Source organism: Trichosurus vulpecula, chromosome 8, assembly GCF_011100635.1.
Source record: "Trichosurus vulpecula isolate mTriVul1 chromosome 8, mTriVul1.pri, whole genome shotgun sequence".
In the NCBI taxonomy this organism is placed as follows: Eukaryota; Metazoa; Chordata; class Mammalia; order Diprotodontia; family Phalangeridae; genus Trichosurus; species Trichosurus vulpecula.
Window position 1 is genome coordinate 178,445,765 of NC_050580.1, and position 21,746 is coordinate 178,467,510.

The 21,746-nt window shown below is 39.8% G+C and overlaps 1 protein-coding gene across 1 annotated transcript in view; it reads right to left on the bottom strand.

Annotated features, from left to right (window-relative positions):
* LOC118830158 (T cell receptor alpha chain MC.7.G5-like) overlaps positions 1-21,746 on the bottom strand; it is a 528,438-nt gene that overhangs the window by 364,864 nt on the left and 141,828 nt on the right. The window contains exon 3 of the mRNA XM_036737053.1: positions 6,637-6,647. Coding sequence (XP_036592948.1) covers positions 6,637-6,647 — 11 coding nt within the window. The remainder of the gene's footprint in view (positions 1-6,636; positions 6,648-21,746) is intronic.

Below are 21,746 nucleotides of genomic sequence, written 5' to 3' on the forward strand. Positions count from 1 at the left end.
GTCTATGGAATATTACATATCCTGTCATACGTGATTACTCTTCTTTATAGTGTTTTTTCTTCTCTTTGATTATTTGTTATGGGATGTCCCTCTGCATAGGGGTGGGCATAAAGAGTTATTAAAGCATTAAGATGATAAAAAGCCATTTAGTGGAAAAAAGTAGTGTGCCCTCCACTGGGCCTCCACCTGCACCCTCAGACTGTCCTGGATTTCTGTTACTGCCATGTAGTAGGCATAGGAAGCTGGGGATGGTCAGAAGGCTAGGAATAAACCATTGACATTGGAATCATAAGGTAGAGCTGCAATTAAATGGTACTCTGTGGTCTCCCATCTGGAATTAAATGGTCTATTATAAAGAATGATGGGAGAAAGACTGGGAGAAAAAATAAACAGCTCTGAGGTTGTCGCTCCATGGCATTCTTAAAGGGCATATGACTGGGGCTGCAACCACAGGGTTTGTGCACCTGCTGCAGGTGCCTGGGCATCACTGTGCCTGCACAGCACACAAGTAGGTGGCTGAATCTCCATGCTGGGAGGCAGTGATGTCCAGAGAACTGTGACGATGGTTTCTGTTCAACATGGATTTGAACCTTCCTTCCTCCTTCGTCCCTGAAACCAGGGAAAATAATAAGGCAAGGCCCTTCCCAGGACCCTTCCTGAACCACTGCAGATTTTGAGAACTTTGGTCGGAATAAGTGCAGTTGATAGTGACATCCTCTCCCTCCAGTACATTCAGAAATGGGGGATTCTGTTCCACCTTCTGTTGGCAGCTCCCCCCTGTGAAAAATGATAATTTCAGATACTGGAAACTGGTCTTCAAGTGACCATCCCCTTCAATATTGTTTCCCCACCCTCTGCCCCACACAGTGTATCCATGGAAGCCGCATGTTATTTTAACTTGCCTGTGCCGCTTAGCATTTTGGGAAATGTCCCCCTTTCAAAGTCCCACTTAATATTTGGGGGAATGGTGAGTCTCCATTTTCCCATCTCCAGAAACCCAAACTCACCTTTTATCAGAAGCCACATGATCACTAATGAAGCTCTTATGGGCTTCTCCATTGTCTCCTTTGCCTTGACCAATAAGCGCTCAGATCTGAAACCTGGCACACACACCAGTTCTCTCTATTCGAGATGTCTTTCTCAAATCTATTTGTTTGTAGTTTTCTCCTTGTACCAGGAAACTCCAGTGATACTTCAGCTTACCTGCCCAGCCAATCAGAACTGCGTGTGTTATGCATTACACAAGATCCCATTCACAGACACACAGATCCTCTGCTGAAGACATTTTTGCCCCATGGCAGTGCTGCCTCCCTTAGGCCAACCATGGAATTTTTAGGGCCACGAGAAAAAGTTCATTAGGAAAGATTCCTGACTACTTTGGGTACAGAATAATGCTTTCAGTAGTATTCTTAGGATATAAAATCTGTTGGAACTTCCTAAGTTATCTTAGGATGACAAGAGCATGGCTTTAGAGCTGAAGAGGACCTTAAAAACCATCTATTTTACACTTATTAGATAGAAACAAAGACGTTATTTTAGGAAGAACACATAAGTAAGATTTTTTTTATTGGTTTCTTTGTCAGATATCACCTTTTTTATCCTCTCAATCCTAGAAGCATGTGTAGGACAAGGTTTAAGCCTTGATGTTGAAAATCATGCTCTTTCCCACTTAGAATGTGCCCTCCTGCAGTAGGTGAATCCTGCTGGTCATTTAATTTGCCTAAGGCTCAGCTAGCTCCCTTGCATCTATCAGCAGTTATTTTTTTCCCCTGTGGAAATGATTGCCATGACATGGACCAGGGGCATGTTGCACAATGTTGTCCTGTTAGCTCCCCCTGCACCACCTTTATACATCTTCTGTATACTCAGGATGAACATCTATGTTTACGTTCTGTGCATCGTTGGAAAGTAGGCTTGTCAAAGCGAAATCGTTTTGTGTGAGCAGTGTTTCTTACAAAGAGGATTATTGTTAATTTGTCAGGATGAAGGGCCTGGCTCTTTCCATTTCATGGACTCAATCCTCAATGGCATCCGTGGCATCATGGGGCATGTGCACTCGCATGGACAGGAGCACCCGATACATGGATTTTAAAGGTTTCTTGATTCACTGTGGAAATTTGAGGGATTGTATAGTGACTGGAAAATAATTCATTTACTCAACACTTTCTTGTGTAAATTACTGTAAAGCAAAGTTATTGAAATTGGAACTGAAAATAAATTTGATCACAAAATGCCAAAAAACCCTAAAACATCTATTCTAATTTTTTTTTTCAGACGAGGAAACTGAATCCTTGATTGGTCGTGTGACCAATACTGGAAGTCCATAGTAACATCTCAGAGATGGGATTTTATACCATATCTTGTGACTCCAAATCCAAGGCTCTTTTTATTAATTAAGAAACCTTTCTTAAGTACCTGCTATGGTGCCAGGCACCATACAGCTGGGGATGCAAAGAAAGGCAAAAGAAAACCCCTTCTCATGAAGGGAATCATAGTTTAATTTGGGAGACCATATACGAACAACTATATGTGATCACACATACACACACATACGCACATGCACACAAATATGTATATTCATTCTGATATAATCAGCAGACAGAAGTCAGTAGAATTGAGGGGGAACCGCTACGGCTTCTCACAGAAAGTAGAATTTTGTCTGGAACTTAAAGAAAGCTAGGCAAGCTGTGAGGCAGAGGCGAGGAGGGAGGGCATTCAAGAAGTGGAAATGCCAGTAAAAATTCCAAGATTCAGGAGATGGAGTCTTTGTAACAGGTGTAGCAAGGTGGAATATAGAGGGTGTGTTTGGGAGTGGGGTGGTAAGGTGTATAAAGATTGGAACATTCAGGGAGGAGGTACATCAAGAAGACCTTTGAAGGCCAGACAGCAGACTGAATCCTAGAGCCAAAGAGTTATTTAGTAGGGAGTATAACATGGTCAGACCTATATTTTTTGAAGATGACTTTGAAAGCTGAATAGAGGAAGCACTTGGAGTGGGGAGTGACTTGAATCCTATTAATGAAACTGATAGTTTGTGAATCAGAAAGGGCAAATATTACTCCAATTTCAGAGTGTGGCTTTTATAAGAGGCATGATGAGCCTTTCCTATAACTTAATTTCATCACAACTAATACTAAATTTACACAGAACAAAATCTAGAGATCTCTAGTTAATATTGGGGGACCCCTCCCCCAATAGTTCATTTCTATGTAGTTAGAGCACCCTCCAGTGGCCAAAGTATATACCTCAACCACTAACTGGTTAATAATTAATTAATCAATTAATTTTTGGGTGGTTTCAGAATGCATGGGAATGAGCCAGATGTGGGTAGGCATGGCTTCAGCAGCACTAGGAAGTGTATACCAGCTCCCGTGCTTCTTGTCATAGATGTTATTTTGTGGTCCCTGATAGAATGGCTGTGTTTGTTTCACTGACCAAATTCTATTATTATGGATTTTCCTTCTGAATGTTTGGAGTGGGGATGGCACTTAGTGGGGTGGAATGTAGTGGGATCAGAGATCCATGGAGTGCAATGGATCACTGGAGGATCCCAGAAATGTTGTGGAGCTGGAGGAGATGGGAATTGGTGGAGTAGGTAAAGACCGGAAAGGAGAGAGTTTGAGCCTGTCAAGATGAGCAAACCCTGAAAATATCCACAGTGAGACTGAGTGGAGGCAACTCTAGGACTTCCTCCTCCCTCTGGTCCCTCAAAGCACTTGATGTAGAAATCCTGGTGATTCCTACAGCCTGAAAAATCTATTCTTTTCCCTCCTTCTACAAGATAGGAAGGAATTAGAGGGAAAGAGGAGTTCATTCAAGGTGCAACAGATTCCGCAGCTTACTATTGGAAAGCCTTTTGGATTGTTGTCTAAGTGTGCTTGTGTTATTTTAATTTTCCTCAATGTTTTAATTATTCATAAGATCATTAACAAAATCAATTAACCTTCAAATCCCATGACTGAAGGATCACGAATGAGGAAGGCTCGTGGTATGTCATAGGGTCTCAGAGAAGAGACATGAGAGACATATCCTGATTTTAGTAATTTGGGATACATATAGATTGATATAGTACCTGGGGGTCATCTGCAGCCCATGGAATCAGGAGAGAAATTTCACATTGGAAAGACAGTGGGGCATGGGGCTATATCCCAGAATAAAGAAATGTCTCCATGAAGTGAGCACTAGCAGGCTAATGCCATGTTATAACACTCTCCTCAGTGCTTACCCCTAACACATTCTGTGAGGCTACACTGAGCAATTAAGAGGTGTGACCTCTACCAGGTCACTGGCTCCCACCCAATTTGATCTAGGTCAGTTTTATAACCTTGTATCATCAATGTTGAACACGGGCCAGGGCAAGAGGCATTAGTTAAGGTACTGATCCCAGAATGAAATGAAGAAGCTTAAATGAAGACCAGGAAAATAAGCAGCAGAGATGCTTTTAGGATGCTCTCTGGAAGGGTCTGTGTCTCAGTTGTAGGGTTTGTGCACAGCCTGCAGGTGCCTGGGGATCACTGTGCCTCCACAGCACAGAGGTAGGTGGCTGAGTCTTCAGGTTGGGCACCAGTGATGTGCAGGGAGCTATGGCGCTCCTTACTGCTCATCATGGATCTTAACCTTCCATTCTGCTTCTCCCCTGAAGTTATGTAAAAGAGGGAGATGAGATCTTCCCCAGGATCCTGCCTGAACCACTGCAGCCCTTGAGTTGTTGTTTCTGTGTAGGTGCAGTTGATTGTGGTACTCTCTCCCTCCTGGATCTTCAGGGACTGAGGACTCTGCTCCACCTTCTGTAGGCAGCTCACCCCTGGGCAGAAAGACAGTTTCAGACATAGGTCATTAGGTCAGCACCTCCCTACATTTTATCTCTTATCATTTCCCCAACACACTCTGTAAGCCCCCTTTGATCTGTTTCTGACTGTGTCTAAATACATTGAGGAATGGCCTCTGGTTTTCTCTGTTCCCTCCTACAGAAACCCCTCAACTCACAGGCCAGGTGAAGACACAGGATCACTAGTGAGGCTGTATGGCGTGTCACCATCTTCCAATGCCAGGGTCAATGAACAGCTAGTTCTGGGTTCTGGGAAATTGGTTCTTTAGTCAATGGAGACTGTCAATTCTATATGTATCTAATTTTCTTTCATCCTGTGAAATGTGGTTGGGGTCATCAGCCTGACAGCTTGGCCAATCAGCCAGCTCTATCACTTCACACACTGTAAGTGTCACTGAGCACCCAGCTGAATGTATGTCAGACAATGGCAATATTGCCCCCCTCAGGCCAGGGATATTACATTTCTGGGCAATGAGAAAATGATCCCTACTCAGAATTCATGAACACTTTGGCCTGAGAGATCATCTTTTTTCTGTTTTTTTTTTCCTAACAGACAAGTCTTCTATAAGTGCCTCCTATGTGCAAATCAGTCTTCTGGACTGAAACACATGACAAGCTACGTATCTATTGAGAGTGTGATGAATATGAGAAGCACAGAAATGAACATGGCACTGGGTAGAATGTGATGGGGCAGAAGAAAGACATAAAAATTGTTAAAAAAAAAGAATTGTTAAAAAGTGAGGGAGGGTTGTGCAAGGTCACCAACCTCATTTTCTCCTCCAGAGCTAAGGTTGGTGACCTTGCACAACCCTCCCTCATTCAAATCAAAGTCAACTGCAAGTCATGTCATCAATTCCCTGAAGTCATGGTCTTCTTTAAAAATGAAGGACAAACACAACCTGTGAATAGTCTGAGCTGCTTGAATGGGGAAACAGCCAGTTGGATAACTCAGCTCATCCTCTCTCTTTCCCTCTCCTTCTCCTCTCCAAAGGAAGGCACTGAGATGTAATAAGCACTTATCAAATGCTTAGTGACTGACTGACAGAGAAGTGTGGTAAGCCTTATATGAAGTGTAGCTGAGTGAAGTAGAATGAACCCGGGGGAAAAACAAAGATTACAACAATGTACACGGCAAGACCAAAAATTCAAAGGGGACATTTCCTAATTAAAAGATGAAGTTTGTTTTGGAAAAGATGAGAAAATATAGCTCCTCCTGTCCCTTCCACTTCTTTCTAGAGATGAATAGGTGAGGGTGGGAGTACAATGTATCTGGAATATTTCATAAGCTGTCACACTTGATAACTGTTGTGTATATGGTTTTTTCCTCTCTTCTTAGATTCTTTGTCATAAGGGACGTCCCTCTGCAGAGGGGTGGGTACAAAGGGATATTAAGACATTAAGATGATATTATATCAATTCAATAAAAAAGGAGTGCGCCTTCCATCAGCATCCTCAGATTGCCCTGGATTTCTGTTACTGTCCTGTAACACCTGGGGATGGTTGGAAAGCAAAGGATAACCCCTTGGTGTTGGAATCATAAGGTAGAGCTGCAATTAAATGGTGCCCAGTGTGGATCTAGAAAGAAGATGAGGCTGGGAGAAAAATAAACAACTCTGAGGTTGTCACCCAATGGCACTCTTCTGGGGAGTATGACTGGGGTTGCAGCCATAGGGTTTGTGCACAGGCTGCAGGTGCCTGGGCATCACTGTGCCTGTACAGCACATAGGTAGGTGGCTGAATCTCCAGGCTGAGAGGCAATGATTTGCAGAGAGCTGTGACGATGGTTTCTGTTCAACATGGATTTGAACCTTCCTTCCTCCTTTGTCCCAGAAGCCAAGTAGAATATTAAGGTAAGGCCTTTCCCAGGATCCTGCCTGAACCACTGTAGGCCTTGAGAATTTTGCTCTGAATAAGTGCAGTTGACAGTGATGTCCTCTCCCTCCTGGACATTCAGAAATGGGGGATTCTGTTCCACCTTCTGTTGGCAGCTCCCCCCTGGGCAAAAAGACAATTCCAGACACTGGAAATTGGTTTTTAGCTCCCCATCCCCTTTAGTATTGCTTTCTTCACCCTCTAACCTTACAATGCATCCTTTCCCACTTAACCCTCTGAGAAATGTCCCCTTTTTACAATCCCATTTAATATTTTGGAGGAATAGTGAGTCTCCATTTTCCCGTCTCCAGAAACCCCAACTCACATTTTAGCAGAAGCCACATGACCGCTAATGAAATCCTTGGGGGCTTCTCCATTCTCTCCTTTGCCTTGATCAATAAGCACTCAGTTTTATAACCCTGATTACACACCAGTACTCTATGTTGGAAGGGACTCTCTCAAATCTAAATGTTTGTAGTTCTCTCGTTGTACCAGGAAACCCCAGTGATACTTCAGCTTGGCTGCCCAGCCAATCAGAGATGCATGTTATACATTACATAAGGTCTCCTTCAGAAACACTTGAGTGGATACCTGAATGGACATTTTTGCCCATGGTAGTGCTGCCCCCCTTAGGTCAATCATGGAATTTTTAGAGCAATGAGAAAAAGTTCACTTGGAAAGATTCCTGGCTAACTTTGGGTTACCGTAAGATGCTTTTAGTACTATTCTTAGGTTATAAAATCTGTTGGAACTTTCAAGGATATGTTAGGATGATAAGATTATAGCTTTAGAGCTGGAAAGGACCTCAAAAACCCTCTATTCTAATCTTTCTTTCCAAATGAGAAAACCGAATCCTGGATTGGTTGTGTGACCAACACTGGAAGTCCATAATGACATCTCAGAAATTGGATTTTATATAATACCCTGTGACTCCAAATCCAAGGCTCTTTCTATTATTTCATAAAGCTTTATTAAGCACCTACTGTGTGCCAGGCACCATACTAAGAGCTGGGGATGCAAAGAAATGCAAAAGAAAATTCTTGCTTATGAGGAGAGTCATAGTGTAATGGTGGAGACAATATATGAACAACTAAATATGAACCACACACACACAGAAATATTATATATTATATATATGTATGTATATACACACAGAGATAGATATATACACAGATCAACATATATAGACACAGATATATATATAACATACATGTATGTTTGTATGTATATGTATATATGCATGTATCTATCTCTCTATCTATTTATCTATCTATTAAGATATACTTGGAATAATCAGTAGACAGAAGCCATTAGACCTAAGGGAGAATAAAAAAGTCTTCTCTTAGAGGGTGGGATTTTAGCTGGAACTTAAAGAAAGCTAAGCAAGCCAGGAGGCAGAGTTGAGGAGGAAGGGCATTCAAGAGGAAGTGAAAATGCCAGTAAAAATTCCCAGATTGAAGAGATGAAGTCTTTGAAACCCAGATAATAGATTCAGTGCTGGTGGTGACAGGTAATCAAAAGAGTTGAATTAATGGGGGGATGACATGGTCAGACCTGTGTTTTATGAAGATGACTTTGAAAGCTGAGTATAGGAGGGACTTGGAATGGTGAGATGTTGTGCCAAGGAGTCCAAGCATCAGGCTATTGCAATAGTTGAGGCATGAGGTAATGAGGGCCCATACCAGAGTGCTGACAACTGTCAAAGGAGTGATAGGGGCATCTGTAAGAGATATTACAGAGGTAAAATTGAGAACCTTTTATTTCTTTATTTGTACTGAGGTCTCAGCATGTTTCTCATCTGTAAAAAATGAACTGGAGAAGGAAATGGCAAATCCCCAGTATCTTTGGCAAGAAAAACCCAACAGTGCTGTCACAAAGAGTTGAACAGAACTCAAACAACTGAACAACAAACCCTCACAGCATGTTCTGGGCTCTAGACCTGTGTGGGAGTTTAGAGACAATCAATCCATGAGGTTGAGATGCTTCTTTTCTATCTCAGAGAAGTCATTGTGTCTTCATATGTGAAAAAGGAAGCCTGGGGATGCCAGGAGTAAAATTTCTGTCCCAGGACACAATGAACTCTGACTGAATTTAATTGGCTACTAAGTAGGAATAGCCTCAAGTACAAGAAAAGGTTATCATTCTTAATTCCATTGGGAGAATAATTCTGAGACAACTGGTTATTAATAACTAATTTTGGGGGGAGATCCAGAATTCTCCCTTTTTCTAAAGTCTTAATTTAAAAACTCAGTCTCTGAAAGTCGAACTAACTTTCTCCTCTACCAGACTCCACCCATCCTTACAAGGAATCTCTAATCTAAGGTGAATTCCACTCAGTCCAGTTTGGGTGGAGGTAGTCAGGGGTGGGGAAACTTGGGCCTTGAGATCCTTAAGTGCAGCCTTTTGACTGAATTCACTTTGTTCTGTAAAATTTGGATTCAGTCAAAAGGCCACACTTAAGGATCAAGAAGGCCATAAGTGGTTTCAAGGCCCAGATTCCCCATCCCAGAGGTAGATCATTGTCTAGATTGCCCAAGGCTGGAGGTGATCTAGGTATAGGGATAGTCTCTCTGTCCAAGAGTGACTTCATATCACTCTCAGTCCCTCATTGTAATATTCATTATCTCATTAATTATTAACCATTCAGAGTTGATTGCAACCCTCTGGAACATCTCTTTTCCAAGGGCATATAAGCTGTGAAGCTGCCACCATGATTGTTTATTTGGCACTTGAGAGTGCCATTGCCTTTTTATTAAAATAATTAAAATTATTAATAAGATGACTAACCAACCAAAAATTATGCCTCCCAAACTTTTTGAATTCCACTGTTTACTTTAGGAGAAATGTGGCAGTTGCCAGAGATAGACAAGACCAGATTAGGAGCAGTCTTTAAACCCCAAAGACAAGGAGAACCAAGCGCCAAATCCTCGGGCTTCTGGTCTGTTTCCTCTGACTGTTTGCTCAACTCCTTGCAGTAGGGTCTAAAAAATGTCTGAGCAGGGCTAAGGGCCTATAATCCTTCTCTTACTCTCTCCCCTGTATCTCAATCTACCAAATGAAGTGATATGAGGAGAAGAGACTTCATTAGGTGAAACAATTTCTTTTCAACTGGCTGTTGGAAAGTCTTTTCTATTTAGATCACAATTTTGTTCTCTTGTCATGCTACAATACCTTATTGTTTTAAAATAAATCACATGATCAAAAAAGCAAATTGGGTCGTGTTGATGAAGCCAGTAGTTTGTGAATCAGAAAGGCAGATTCCTTCTCTAAATCAAGAATGTGGCCTTTATAACAGGGATGAGTCTTTCGTATAATTTAACACCATGTTCAAATCATAACTCTAAATCTACAAAGGACTAGGTTTGGAGATCTCTAGTCAGTAGACAGGTGGCCTCCCCCAAATAGTTGATTTTTATGTCATTAGAGCACCCTCCAGTGGCCAAAGTATACACCCCAACCACTGACTGATTAATAATTAATTAATTAATTGATTGATCATTTAATTGGCAAGGTCATCCCTTGTTGACTGCAGAATGCATGGGAATGAGCTAGATGTGGGTGGGCATGGCTTTAATACCACTAGGAAGTGTATACCCGTTCATCTTGTCATAGATGTTATTTTGTGCTCCTTGATAGAGTGGCTGTGTTTGTTTCACTGTCCAAACTCCATTTTGGATTTTCCTTCTGAATGGTTGGAGTGGGAATGGCTCTAAGTGGGGTGGTATGTAGTGGGAAGAGAGATCCATGAGCATTGGGCCACTGGAGGATCCCAGAAATGTTGTGGAGCTGGAGGAGAAGGGAATTGGAGGAGTGGGTAAAGTCCAGAATGGAGAGGGTTTGAGTCTGTCAAGAGGAGCAAGTTTTGAAAAAAAAAACCACAGGGAAAAAAAGGGGAGCCAAGTCTAGGGTTTCCCCCTTCCCCCATTCCCTCAAAGCTCTTGATGATAAAATTCTCATGACTCCTACAACCTGCCAAATCTATTCCTGTCCCTCCTTCTACAAGGTAAGAAGGTATTTGAGGGAAAGGGAAGTCCATTCAAGGTGCAACAGATCCTGCAGCTTCCTATTTGAAAGCCTTTTACATTGTTGTCCAAGTGTTGTTGTGCTATTTTATTTACCTAATTACTGGATGCTTCAGGTCTATCATGAAGAAGTCAGTTTGACTTAGAAGTAAAATAAAACCTGGGAACAATCAGTCTTAAAGAGCTTGTATTGGCTGGCTAAGTGGTGTGGTGGACAGAATGCAGTGCCTAGAGAAGAGGTGGGGAACCTGTGGTCTTGAAGCCACATGTGGCCTTCTAGGTCCTTGGATGTGGCATTTTGACTGAGTCCAAGTTTTACAGAACAAATCCTTTTATTAAGGGAATTTGTTTTGTGAAGCTTGGATTCAGTCAAAGGGCTGCATTTGAGGACCTAGAGGACCACATGTGGCCTTGAGGCCATAGATCCCCCACCCCTGGTCTAGAGTCATGAAGACTTGAGTTCAAATCCTACCTCAGACACTTGGTGGCTATCTGACTCTTGACAAGTCACTTAATCTCTCTTTCCCTCAGTTTCCTCATCTGTTTAATTGGTATAATAATAGCACCTACCTTTCAGTGTCGTTGTGGGGATCAAATAAGATAAAAATTGAAAAATGCTTAGTATGGTGCCAGGCACATAATGATGTACTTTGTAATTGCTGGCTATTAGTTGTTGTCATTACAAGAATGGGATTCAAGGGATATGTTAGATTCCCGTTCCAAATGCATATCCTCTTAGTCTAGTAAAATGATCCTCCTTCCCCTGAATGGGAGAAGCCCTATGGAAACCATCATCACAATATCTATTAAATTTTTAAAAGTAATTGAAATCATTTCTGGAAAGAAATTCAATTTGTTGTTAGTTCACAGCTGGGCTAGTTGGAACTTTCAAGAATTTGGCATTCTGGGAGCCAAGATGGCCGCATGAAAACAGCATCTTACCAGAGCTCTCTCACAAGGTCTGTCAGATTCCTATAAAAAAGTGAATTTGAGCAGATTTGAGAGAGTTAGAAACCGCGAGCAGTCTGAGTGGGGCAAATTTCCAAGCTGGGAGAGTCTGAAAGGCCGAAGGCACGAATCCGTAGGCTCAGAGAGTGCTCAGTGTGGGGCGTGCGGAGCTGCTCCAGACCAAAGCGGAAGCGGCCGGCCGGGAAATCCACGTGGGAGACAGGCTGGGAGAAAGCTGGGTGCCCAAAACCGGCGGAGATCCACAGGGCTCCTGACACAGGACAGCAGTCTGTGGAAGCGACGAGAGGCATCGCAAAGCCACTGGCCGTGAAACACTGACTCATGAGGCTTGCAGCCCGAAGGAATGAAACGTGGCTTCTTGAATTTCCAGGAGACATAATGGCCAGGTAAACGGCTTTAATCCCTACCCCCCTCACCCAGAGAATTCTTCGGGATGGAACACAGGAGAAAGAAGTGCGGCTTCAGTGGTCAAATAGTAGAAGTTCATTAGTCCCAGAGGGGCAGAGCTGGCAGGGGTCAACACCAGGAGCCCAGATGTAATCTTGCTCCCCCAGGGGAAGTGCCAGACATCAGCTCAAACAACAAACAGCTGAGACCATTGCTGAAGAGCAACAGTGCTGGAGAGCACCCATAGGGAATGAGACGTCAGGGAGCCAGACCCCTCCCCCACACCTCAGGAAACTGAAGGCTATAATTCTAGACTCACAATCCCCAGAATAAGAAAGCTGGGACAGAGAGCCCTGAGCCTCAAAGGCAGAAATTTGTTGTAAAGCCAGGAAAAGGCAAACCAACATGAAGAAGAACACAAAAAAACCAAGGACAATAGATTCTTTTTATGGAGACAGGCAGGAGCAAAACACCAGTTTGGAAGAGGACAGCAATGACACCATAGATACATCTGATACCTCAAAAGATAATGTGAACTGGTCTCCAGCCCAAAAAGCATTGCTGGAAGAGATAAAGGAGGATTTTAAAAATCAAATTATGGAGGTAAAAGAAAACATGGAAAAAATGGAAAAGTCCCTAAAGAATAAGATTGGCGAAATGGCCACAGAGATTCAGAATCTAAATAGAGAAAATTACACCCTGAGAGGTAAAATCAACCAATTGGAAAAGGAGATTCAAAAGCAAAATGAAAACACTAACTCATTAAAAATTAGAGTTGAGCAAGTGGAAGCTAATGAATCTAGGAGGCACCAAGAAGTAGTGAAACAAAATGGAAAGAATGAAAAAATAGAAAAAAATGTGAAATATCTGATTGGGAAAACAACTGACCTGGAAAATAGATCCAGGAGAGACAATTTAAGGGTTATTGGTCTACCAGAAATCCACGATGAAAAAAAGAGCGTTGACAGTATCTTTGAAGAAATTATCAAAGACAACTGCCCAGAGGTCCTAGAACCAGAGGGCCAAATTAGTCATTGAAAAAATTCAACGATCACCCCCTGAAAGAGCTCCCAAACTGAAACCACCAAGAAATATTATAGCCAAATTTCAGAACTACAAACTCAAGGAGAAAATACTTGAAGCAGTCAAAAAGAAGCAATTCAAATATCATGGAAATGCAGTCAGGATCACGCAGTATCTCTCAGCTTCCACATTAAAAAACAGGAGAAATTGGAATATGATATTCCGAAGGGCAAAGGAGCTGGGACTACAATCAAGGATCAACTACCCAGCAAAACTAAGCATAATTTTTCAGGCAAGGAGATGGACATTCAATGAAATAAAGGAATTCCAGACCTTCCTGATGAAAAGGCCAGAACTCAATGGAAAATTTGATCTCCAAATACAAAACTTAAGAGAGACATAAAAAAGTAACCAGGGGGAAAAACCCCCACAAACCTTATTAACCAATAAGGGCAGGTCATTTGCATCTTTATGTGGGATTATATCCTCTTATGTATGTTTTATATATATACATATATATGTCAGTCTTGAGAATGGTACAGGTATTATGACAATTGAGAGGGATACACATAGATTGTAAATGCCTGTATAAATTAACTGATGTAAGGATAAAAAACATAAGTAAGAGATGTAAGGGGAGGGCTATGAGAGAAGAGGTAAGGAGGTAGTAGACAAGGGTAAATTACACCAAACGAAGAGGCACAAAAACATATTATAGTAGAGGCAAAGAAGGGAGGGAGAAGAGCAGTATTTGAGCTTTGCGGTCATCTGATCTGGTTCAAGAAGGGAATAACATACCCTGATAAGTTTAGAAATCTAACTTGTCCTATGGGAAGTAGGAGGGGAAGGGGCGAAAAAAGGGAGGGGGGTGGTCAGAAGGGAGGGGAGAAGTAGCAAATGGGAAACGGTAAGATAAGGGAGGGGAACAAAGAGGGAGGGTAAACTGAGGAAGGAGGTGGTCAAAAGCAAAACTTTGTTGAGGAGGAGAAGGGGAAAGGCAGAAATAAAAGCATAAACAGGGAAAAATAGGATGGAGAAAAAGACACAGATAGAAATCATAACTGTGAATGTGAATGAGATGAACTCTCCCATAAAACAGAAGCAGATAGCAGAATGGATTAAAAACCATAATCCTACAACATGCTGTTTACAAGAAACACATTTGAAACAGGGGGATACACACAGGGAAAAGGTAAAAGGCTGGAGTAAAATATATTGCGCCTCAGTTAAAGTAAAAAAAAGCAGGTGTAGCAATCCTAATCTCAGACAAAGCAAAAGTAAAGATAGATTTAATTAAAAGAGATAAGGAAGGACATTATATCCTGATAAAAGTCACCATAAGCAATGAAGCAATATCATTGTTTAACATATATGCACCAAGTGGTAAGGCATACAAATTCTTAGAGGAGAGGTTAAAGGAGTTACAGGAAGAAATAGACAGCAAAACTATAATATTGGGAGACTTCAACCTCCCCCTTTCTGAACTTGATCAATCTAACCTCAAAATAAATAAGAAAGAAGTTAAGGAGGTAAACAGAATTTTAGAAAAGGCAGATATGATAGACCTCTGGAGAAAACAGAATGGGGATAAAAAGGAATATGCTTTCTTCTCAGTGGTACATGGTACATACTCAAAAACTGACTATGTACTAGGGCATAAAAACCTCACAATCCAGTGCAGAAAGGCAGAAGTAGTCAAAGCACACTTTTCAGATCATGATGCATTAAGAATTATTTGTAACAAAGAACCATGGAAAAATAAGCTAAAAATTAATTGGAAACTAAATAATCTAATTCTAAAGAATGAGTGGGCCAAAGAACAAATCAGAGAAACAATTAATAACTTCGTTCAAGAGAATGACAATAATGAAACAACATACCAAATCTTATGGGATGCAGCAAAAGCAGTTCTTAGGGGAAGTTTTATATCCCTAAATGCTTACATGAATAAAATAGGGAAAAAGGAGATCAATGATCTGGGCATACAGCCAAAAAAGCTAGAAAAAGAGCAAATTGAAAATCCCCAATTAAATACCAAATTAGAAATACTGAAAATCAAAGGAGAGATTAATAAAACTGAAACCAAGAAAACTATTGAATTAATAAATAAAACAAAGAGCTGGTTTTATGAAAAAACCAATAAAATTGATAAACCTTTGGTCAATTTGATTAGAAAAAAGAAAGAAGAAAATCAAATTACCACTATCAAAAATGAAAAAGGTGAGTTCACCTCTAATGAAGAGGAAATCAAAACAATAATTAGGAATTATTTTGCCCAATTGTATGCCCATAAGTTTGACAACCTTAGCAATATGGATGAATATCTACAAAAACATAAACTGCCCAGGTTAACAGAAAAGGAAGTAAAATTTCTAAATAATCCCATCTCAGAAAAAGAAATTGAACATGCCATCAATGAACTCCCTAGGAAAAAATCTCCAGGGCCAGATGGTTTTACATGTGAATTCTATCAAACATTTAAAGAACAACTAATTCCAATACTTTGTAGACTATTTGGGAAAATAGGTGAAGAAGGAGTCCTACCAAATTCTTTTTATGACACAAATATGGTACTAATACCCAAACCAGGTAGAGTCAAAACAGAGAAAGAAAATTATAGACCAATTGCTCTAATGAATATTGATGCAAAAATTTTAAATAAAATATTAGCAAAAAGATTGCCGCAACTCATTACGAGAATAATACACTATGACCAGGTAGGATTTATTCCAGGAATGCAAGGCTGGTTCAATATTAAGAAAACTATTAGCATAATTGACCATATCAACAACAAAACTAGCAGAAACCATATGATCATCTCAATAGACGCAGAAAAAGCCTTTGACAAAGTACAACACCCATTCCTATTAAAAACACTAGAAAGCATAGGAATAAGTGGAACCTTCCTCAAAATTATAAATAGCATCTACCTAAAACCATCAACAAGCATTATTTGTAATGGGGATAAACTAGATGCATTCCCAATAAGATCAGGGGTGAAACAAGGATGTCCATTATCACCCCTATTATTCAATTTGGTACTGGAAACATTTGCTGTAGCAATAAGAGAAGAAAAAGAAATTGAAGGAATTAGAATAGGAAAAGAAGAAACTAAATTGTCACTTTTTGCAGATGATATGATGATTTATCTAGAGAATCCTAGAGAATCAAGTAAAAAACTACTTGAAATAATAAACAACTTTAGCAAAGTTGCAGGATATAAAATAAACCCACATAAATCCTCAGCATTCCTATACATTACTGACAAAGCACAACAGAAAGAGATAGAAAGAGAAATTCCATTCAAAGTTACTGAAGGCACTATAAAATATTTGGGAGTCTATTTGCCAAAACAAACCCAAGGCCTATATGAACATAACTATGAAACACTTTTCACGCGAATAAAATCAGATCTAAATAAATGGAGAAATATCAGTTGCTCATGGTTAGGCCGAGCTAATATAATAAAAATGACAACTTTACCTAAATTAATCTATCTATTCAGTGCCATACCAATCGAACTACCAAAAAATTTTTTTTACTGAGCTGGACAAAATAATAACAATATTCATTTGGAAAAACAAGAGCTCTAGAGTATCTAGGATATTAATGAAAAGACATGCTAGAGATGGTGGTTTAGCCACACCAGATATTAAACTGTACTACAGAGCAGCAGTCATCAAAACTGCCTGGTACTGGTTAAGAAACAGGGGTGTGGATCAGTGGAATAGGATAGGTACAAAAGTAGGTGAAATCAACAAGTTTAGCAATCTACTCTTTGATAAACCCAAAGAGGCCAGCTTCTGGGCTAATAATTCACTATTTCACAAAAACTGTTGGGAAAATTGGAAAATGGTAGGGCAAAAAATGGGCATAGACCAATATCTCACACCATATACCAAAATAAAGTCAAAATGGGTTCATGATTTAGGAGTAAAAGTTGATACTCTAAGTAATTTGGGAAAGCAAGGAATAGTTTACTTATCAGATTTGTGGAAAAGTAAAGAATTCATGACCCAACAAGAGATAGAGAGCATTACAAAATGCAAAATGGATAATTTTGATTATGTGAAATTGAAATGTTTTTGTACAAAAAAAAGCCAATGCAACAAGAATTATGAGGGAAGTAGAAAATTGGGAGAAAATCTTTGCAACTAGTATCTCTGATAAAGGCCTCACCTCTAAAATATACAGGGAGCTGAGCCAAATATATAGGAATACAAGCCATTCCCCAATTGAGAAATGGTCAAAGGATATGAACAGGCAGTTTTCAGAGGAAGAAATTAAAGCTATCTACAGGCATATGGAAAAATGCTCTGGATCGCTGCTGATTAGAGAAATGCAAATCAAAACAACTCTTAGATACCACATCTCTCCTGTCAGATTGGCTAAAATAACAAATCAGGAGAATGATAAATGCTGGAAAGGATGTGGGGAAATTGGAACATTGTTGCATTGCTGGTGGAGTTGTGAGCTGATCCAGCCATTTTGGAGGGCGGTGTGGAACTATGCCCAAAGGGCTATAGAAATGTTCATACCCTTTGACCCAGCAATACCACTTCTAGGGTTGTATCCCAAAGAAATCACGCAAGCGGGAAAAGGACCCATATGTACAAGAATATTTATAGCAGCTCTCTTTGTGGTAGCCAAGAATTGGAAATCAAAGGGATGCCCATCAATTGGGGAATGGCTGAACAAGCTGTGGTATATGAAGGTGATGGAATACTATTGTGCCATAAGAAATGGGGATGATGCAGACTTCATAACAACCTGGAAAAACCTACACGACATAATGCTGAGTGAGCGGAGCAGAGCCAGGAGAACGTTGTGCACAGCCACAGATATGTGGATTCCGTGAGGACAACCCTGACATACTGCGCTTTTCTCAGCAACCTAAGGGGCAAGGACAACTCCAGGGGACTCACGATGGAGCATTATCTTCATCCAGACAAAGAACTGTGAAATTTGAATACAGACTGAAGCACACTACATGCTCGCCTTTTCTGCTTCTCTTTTGTTTTTGTTTTTGGGTTTTTTTTTTTGGTTCTGTTTCTTCTTTCTCATGATTCATTCCATTGATCAAAATTCTTCTCCATGACTTGACTAGTGCATAAATTAATTCAATGCAAAGTCATACATGACAGTTATATGAGACTCCATGCCATCTTGGGGAGGGAGGGGGCAGGGAGAGGAGAAAAACTGGAACTCAAAACTATGTAGAACCGTGTGTGGTAAACTAAAAATAAATAAAGAAATTTATAAAATAAAAAAAAATTAAAAAAAAAGATTGCAGCAACTTATCATGAGAATAATACACTATGACCAGGTAGGATTTATTCCAGGAATGCAAGGCTGGTTCAATATTAGGAAAACTATTAGCATAATTGACCACATCAACAACAAAACTAGCAGAAACCATATGATCATCTCAATAGATGCAGAAAAAGCCTTTGACAAAATACAACACCCATTCCTATTAAAAACACTAGAAAGCACAGGAATAAATGGAACCTTCCTTAAAATTGTAAATAGCTCTACCTAAAACCATCAACCAGCATTATTTGTAATGGGGATAAGCCAGATGCATTCCCAATAAGATCAGGGGTGAAACAAGGATGTCCATTATCACCCCTACTATTCAATTTGGTACTAGAAACTTTAGCTGTAGCAATAAGAGAAGAAAAAGAAATTAAAGGAATTAGAATAGGCAAACAAGAAACTAAATTATCACTTTTTGCAGATGATATGATGATTTACTTAGAAAATCCTAGAGAAGGAAGTAAAAAACTACTTGAAATAATAAACAACTTTAGCAAAGTTGCAGGATATAAAATAAACCCATATAAATCCTCAGCATTCCTATACATTACTGACAAAGCCCAATAGCAAGAGATAGAAAGAGAAATTCAATTCAAAGTTACTGTAGACACTATCAAATATTTGGGAATCTATTTGCCAAGACAAACCCAGGGCCTATATGAACATAACTATGAAACACTTTTCACTCGAATAAAGTCAGATCTAAATAAATGGAAAAATATCAGTTGCTCATGGTTAGGCCAAGCTAATATAATAAAAATGACAACTTTACCTAAATTAATCTATCTATTCAGTGCCATACCAATTGAACTACCAAAAATCATTTTACTGAGCTGGACAAAATAATAACAAAATTCATCTGGAAAAACAAGAGGTCTAGAATATCTAGGGTATTAATGAAAAGAAATGCTAGCGAAGGTGGCTTAGCCATACCAGATATAAAACTGTACCACAGAGCAGCAGTCATCAAAACTACCTGGTACTGGCTAAGAAACAGAGGTGTGGATCAGTGAAATAGGACAGGAATACAAGATGGAGAAGCCAACAACTATAGCAATCTACTCTTTGATAAACCCAAAGAGGCCAGCTTCTGGGCTAATAATTCACTATTTTACAAAAACTGTTTGGAAAATTGGAAAATGGTAGGGCAGAAACTGGGCATAGACCAATATCTTACACCATATACCAAAATAAAGTCAAAATGGGTTCATGATTTAGGAGTAAATGTTGATACTCTAAGTAATTTGGGAGAGCAAGGAATAGTTTACTTATCAGATTTATGGAAAAGAAAAGAATTCATGACCCAACAAGAGATAGAGAGCATTACAAAATGCAAAATGGATAATTTTGATTATGTTAAATTGAAATGTTTTTGTACAAAAAAGCCAATGCAACAAAAATTAGGAGGGAAGCAGAAAATTGGGAGAAAATCTTTGCAACTAGTATCTCTGATAAAGGCCTCATTTCTAAAATATACAGGGAACTGAGCCAAATATATAGGAATACAAGTGATTCCCCAACTGCGAAATGGTCAAAGGATATGAACAGGCAGTTTTCAGAGGAAGAAATTAAAGCTATCTACAGGCATATGGAAAAATGCTCTGGATCGCTGCTGATTAGAGAAATGCAAATCAAAACAACTCTTAGATACCACATCTCTCCTGTCAGATTGGCTAAAATAACAAAACAGGAGAATGATAAATGCTGGAGAGGATGTGGGAAAATTGGAACACTGTTACATTGCTGGTGGAGTTGTGGGATGATCCAGCCATTTTAGAGAGTAATTTGGAACTACGCCCGAACGGCCATAAAAATGTTCATACCCTTTGACCCAACAATACCACTTCTAGGGTTGTATCCCAAAGAAATCACACAAGCGGGAAAAGGACCCATATGTACAAAAATATTTATAGTGGCTCTTTTTGTGGTAGCCAAGAATTGGAAATCAAAGGGATGCCCATCAATTGGGGAATGGCTGAACAAGCTGTGGTATATGAAGATAATGGAATACCATTGTGCCATAAGAAATGGGGATGAGATGGACTTCATAACAACCTGGAAAAACCTACATGACATAATGCTGAGTGAGTGGAGCAGAGCCAGGAGAACATTATACACAACCACAGATATATGGATTCCGTGAGGACCAACCCTGACAGACTTCGCTCTTCACAGCAACACAAGGTACAAAGACAACTCCAAAGGACTCATGATGGAGAATGCTATCTATGTCTAGAGAAAGAACTATGAAGTTTGAATGCAGATTGAGGAACACTTCATGCTCGCCTTTTTTTCCCCTTTTTTTCTTCTCTTTTGTATTTGTTTTTGGGGTTTTTTTTTTGGTTCTGTTTCTTCTTTCTCATGATTCATTCCATTGGTCATAATTCTTCTCCACAACTTGACTAGTGTATAAATTAATTCAATGAGAAGTTGTACGTGGTAGTTATATGAGATTCCCTGCCGTCTTGGGGAGGGAGGGGGGAGGGAAGGGAGAAAATCTGGAACTCAAAATTATGTAGAACCGTGTGATGTAAACTAAAAATAAAAATAAAAAAATTAAAAAAAAATTTAGCATCCTGGAACCGATGCAGGTCAAGGTGATTAGCAATACCAAGGGCCATAAGGGAAATGTCTTCCTTAATTGTGTGTTCCATACCCAGAGATAAAATCAGGGTGCTGGCACTGGAAGGAGACTACGAGTACCAGTAGCGTTTCCAAGTGGAATCTCTATTGGGCAAGGAAGCTGGCAATTTGGTCTAGCATTCATCCCAGATAGCTTTTGGAAATGGGTAGAGAATAATTGGAAATGACTTTGGGACAACAACAAACAGAATTTCTAAGAATAGAGGCAGCTGAGGAAGTTCAAAGCCTGGTTCTAATCATATTTTCACTGAAGTGAAGGGGTTTCTATTCTCTGAAGCACAAAAAATTTCTGCTAATTTTAGTTTTTGTTATTTAAGTGATTTCATGTTTTCCTCTAAGTATTTCTTTTGTTCTGTTTTGTTTAGTTCTTGTTATTCAGTCCTTTAATATTATTAGTATGAAGAACATGGAGAAAGCCTTGAACTAATGAAGATTGGTAAATATCTATAATTTTTAATTGTGGAGTGTTGTTTGCATGATCTGAAAGGTTAAAAGAACTGCTAACGTTCACATAGGTGATATTTGTCAGAGGAAAGCCTTTCACCCAAGTCTTCTGGACTCTGAGAATAGCCTTGGAATCAGAAAGACCTGGGTTCAAGAGCTATTGGAGATGCTTACTATGTGAATCACTTAACATCTCCCAGCCTCAGCTTCCCTATATGTAAAATGGCAATAATTATAGC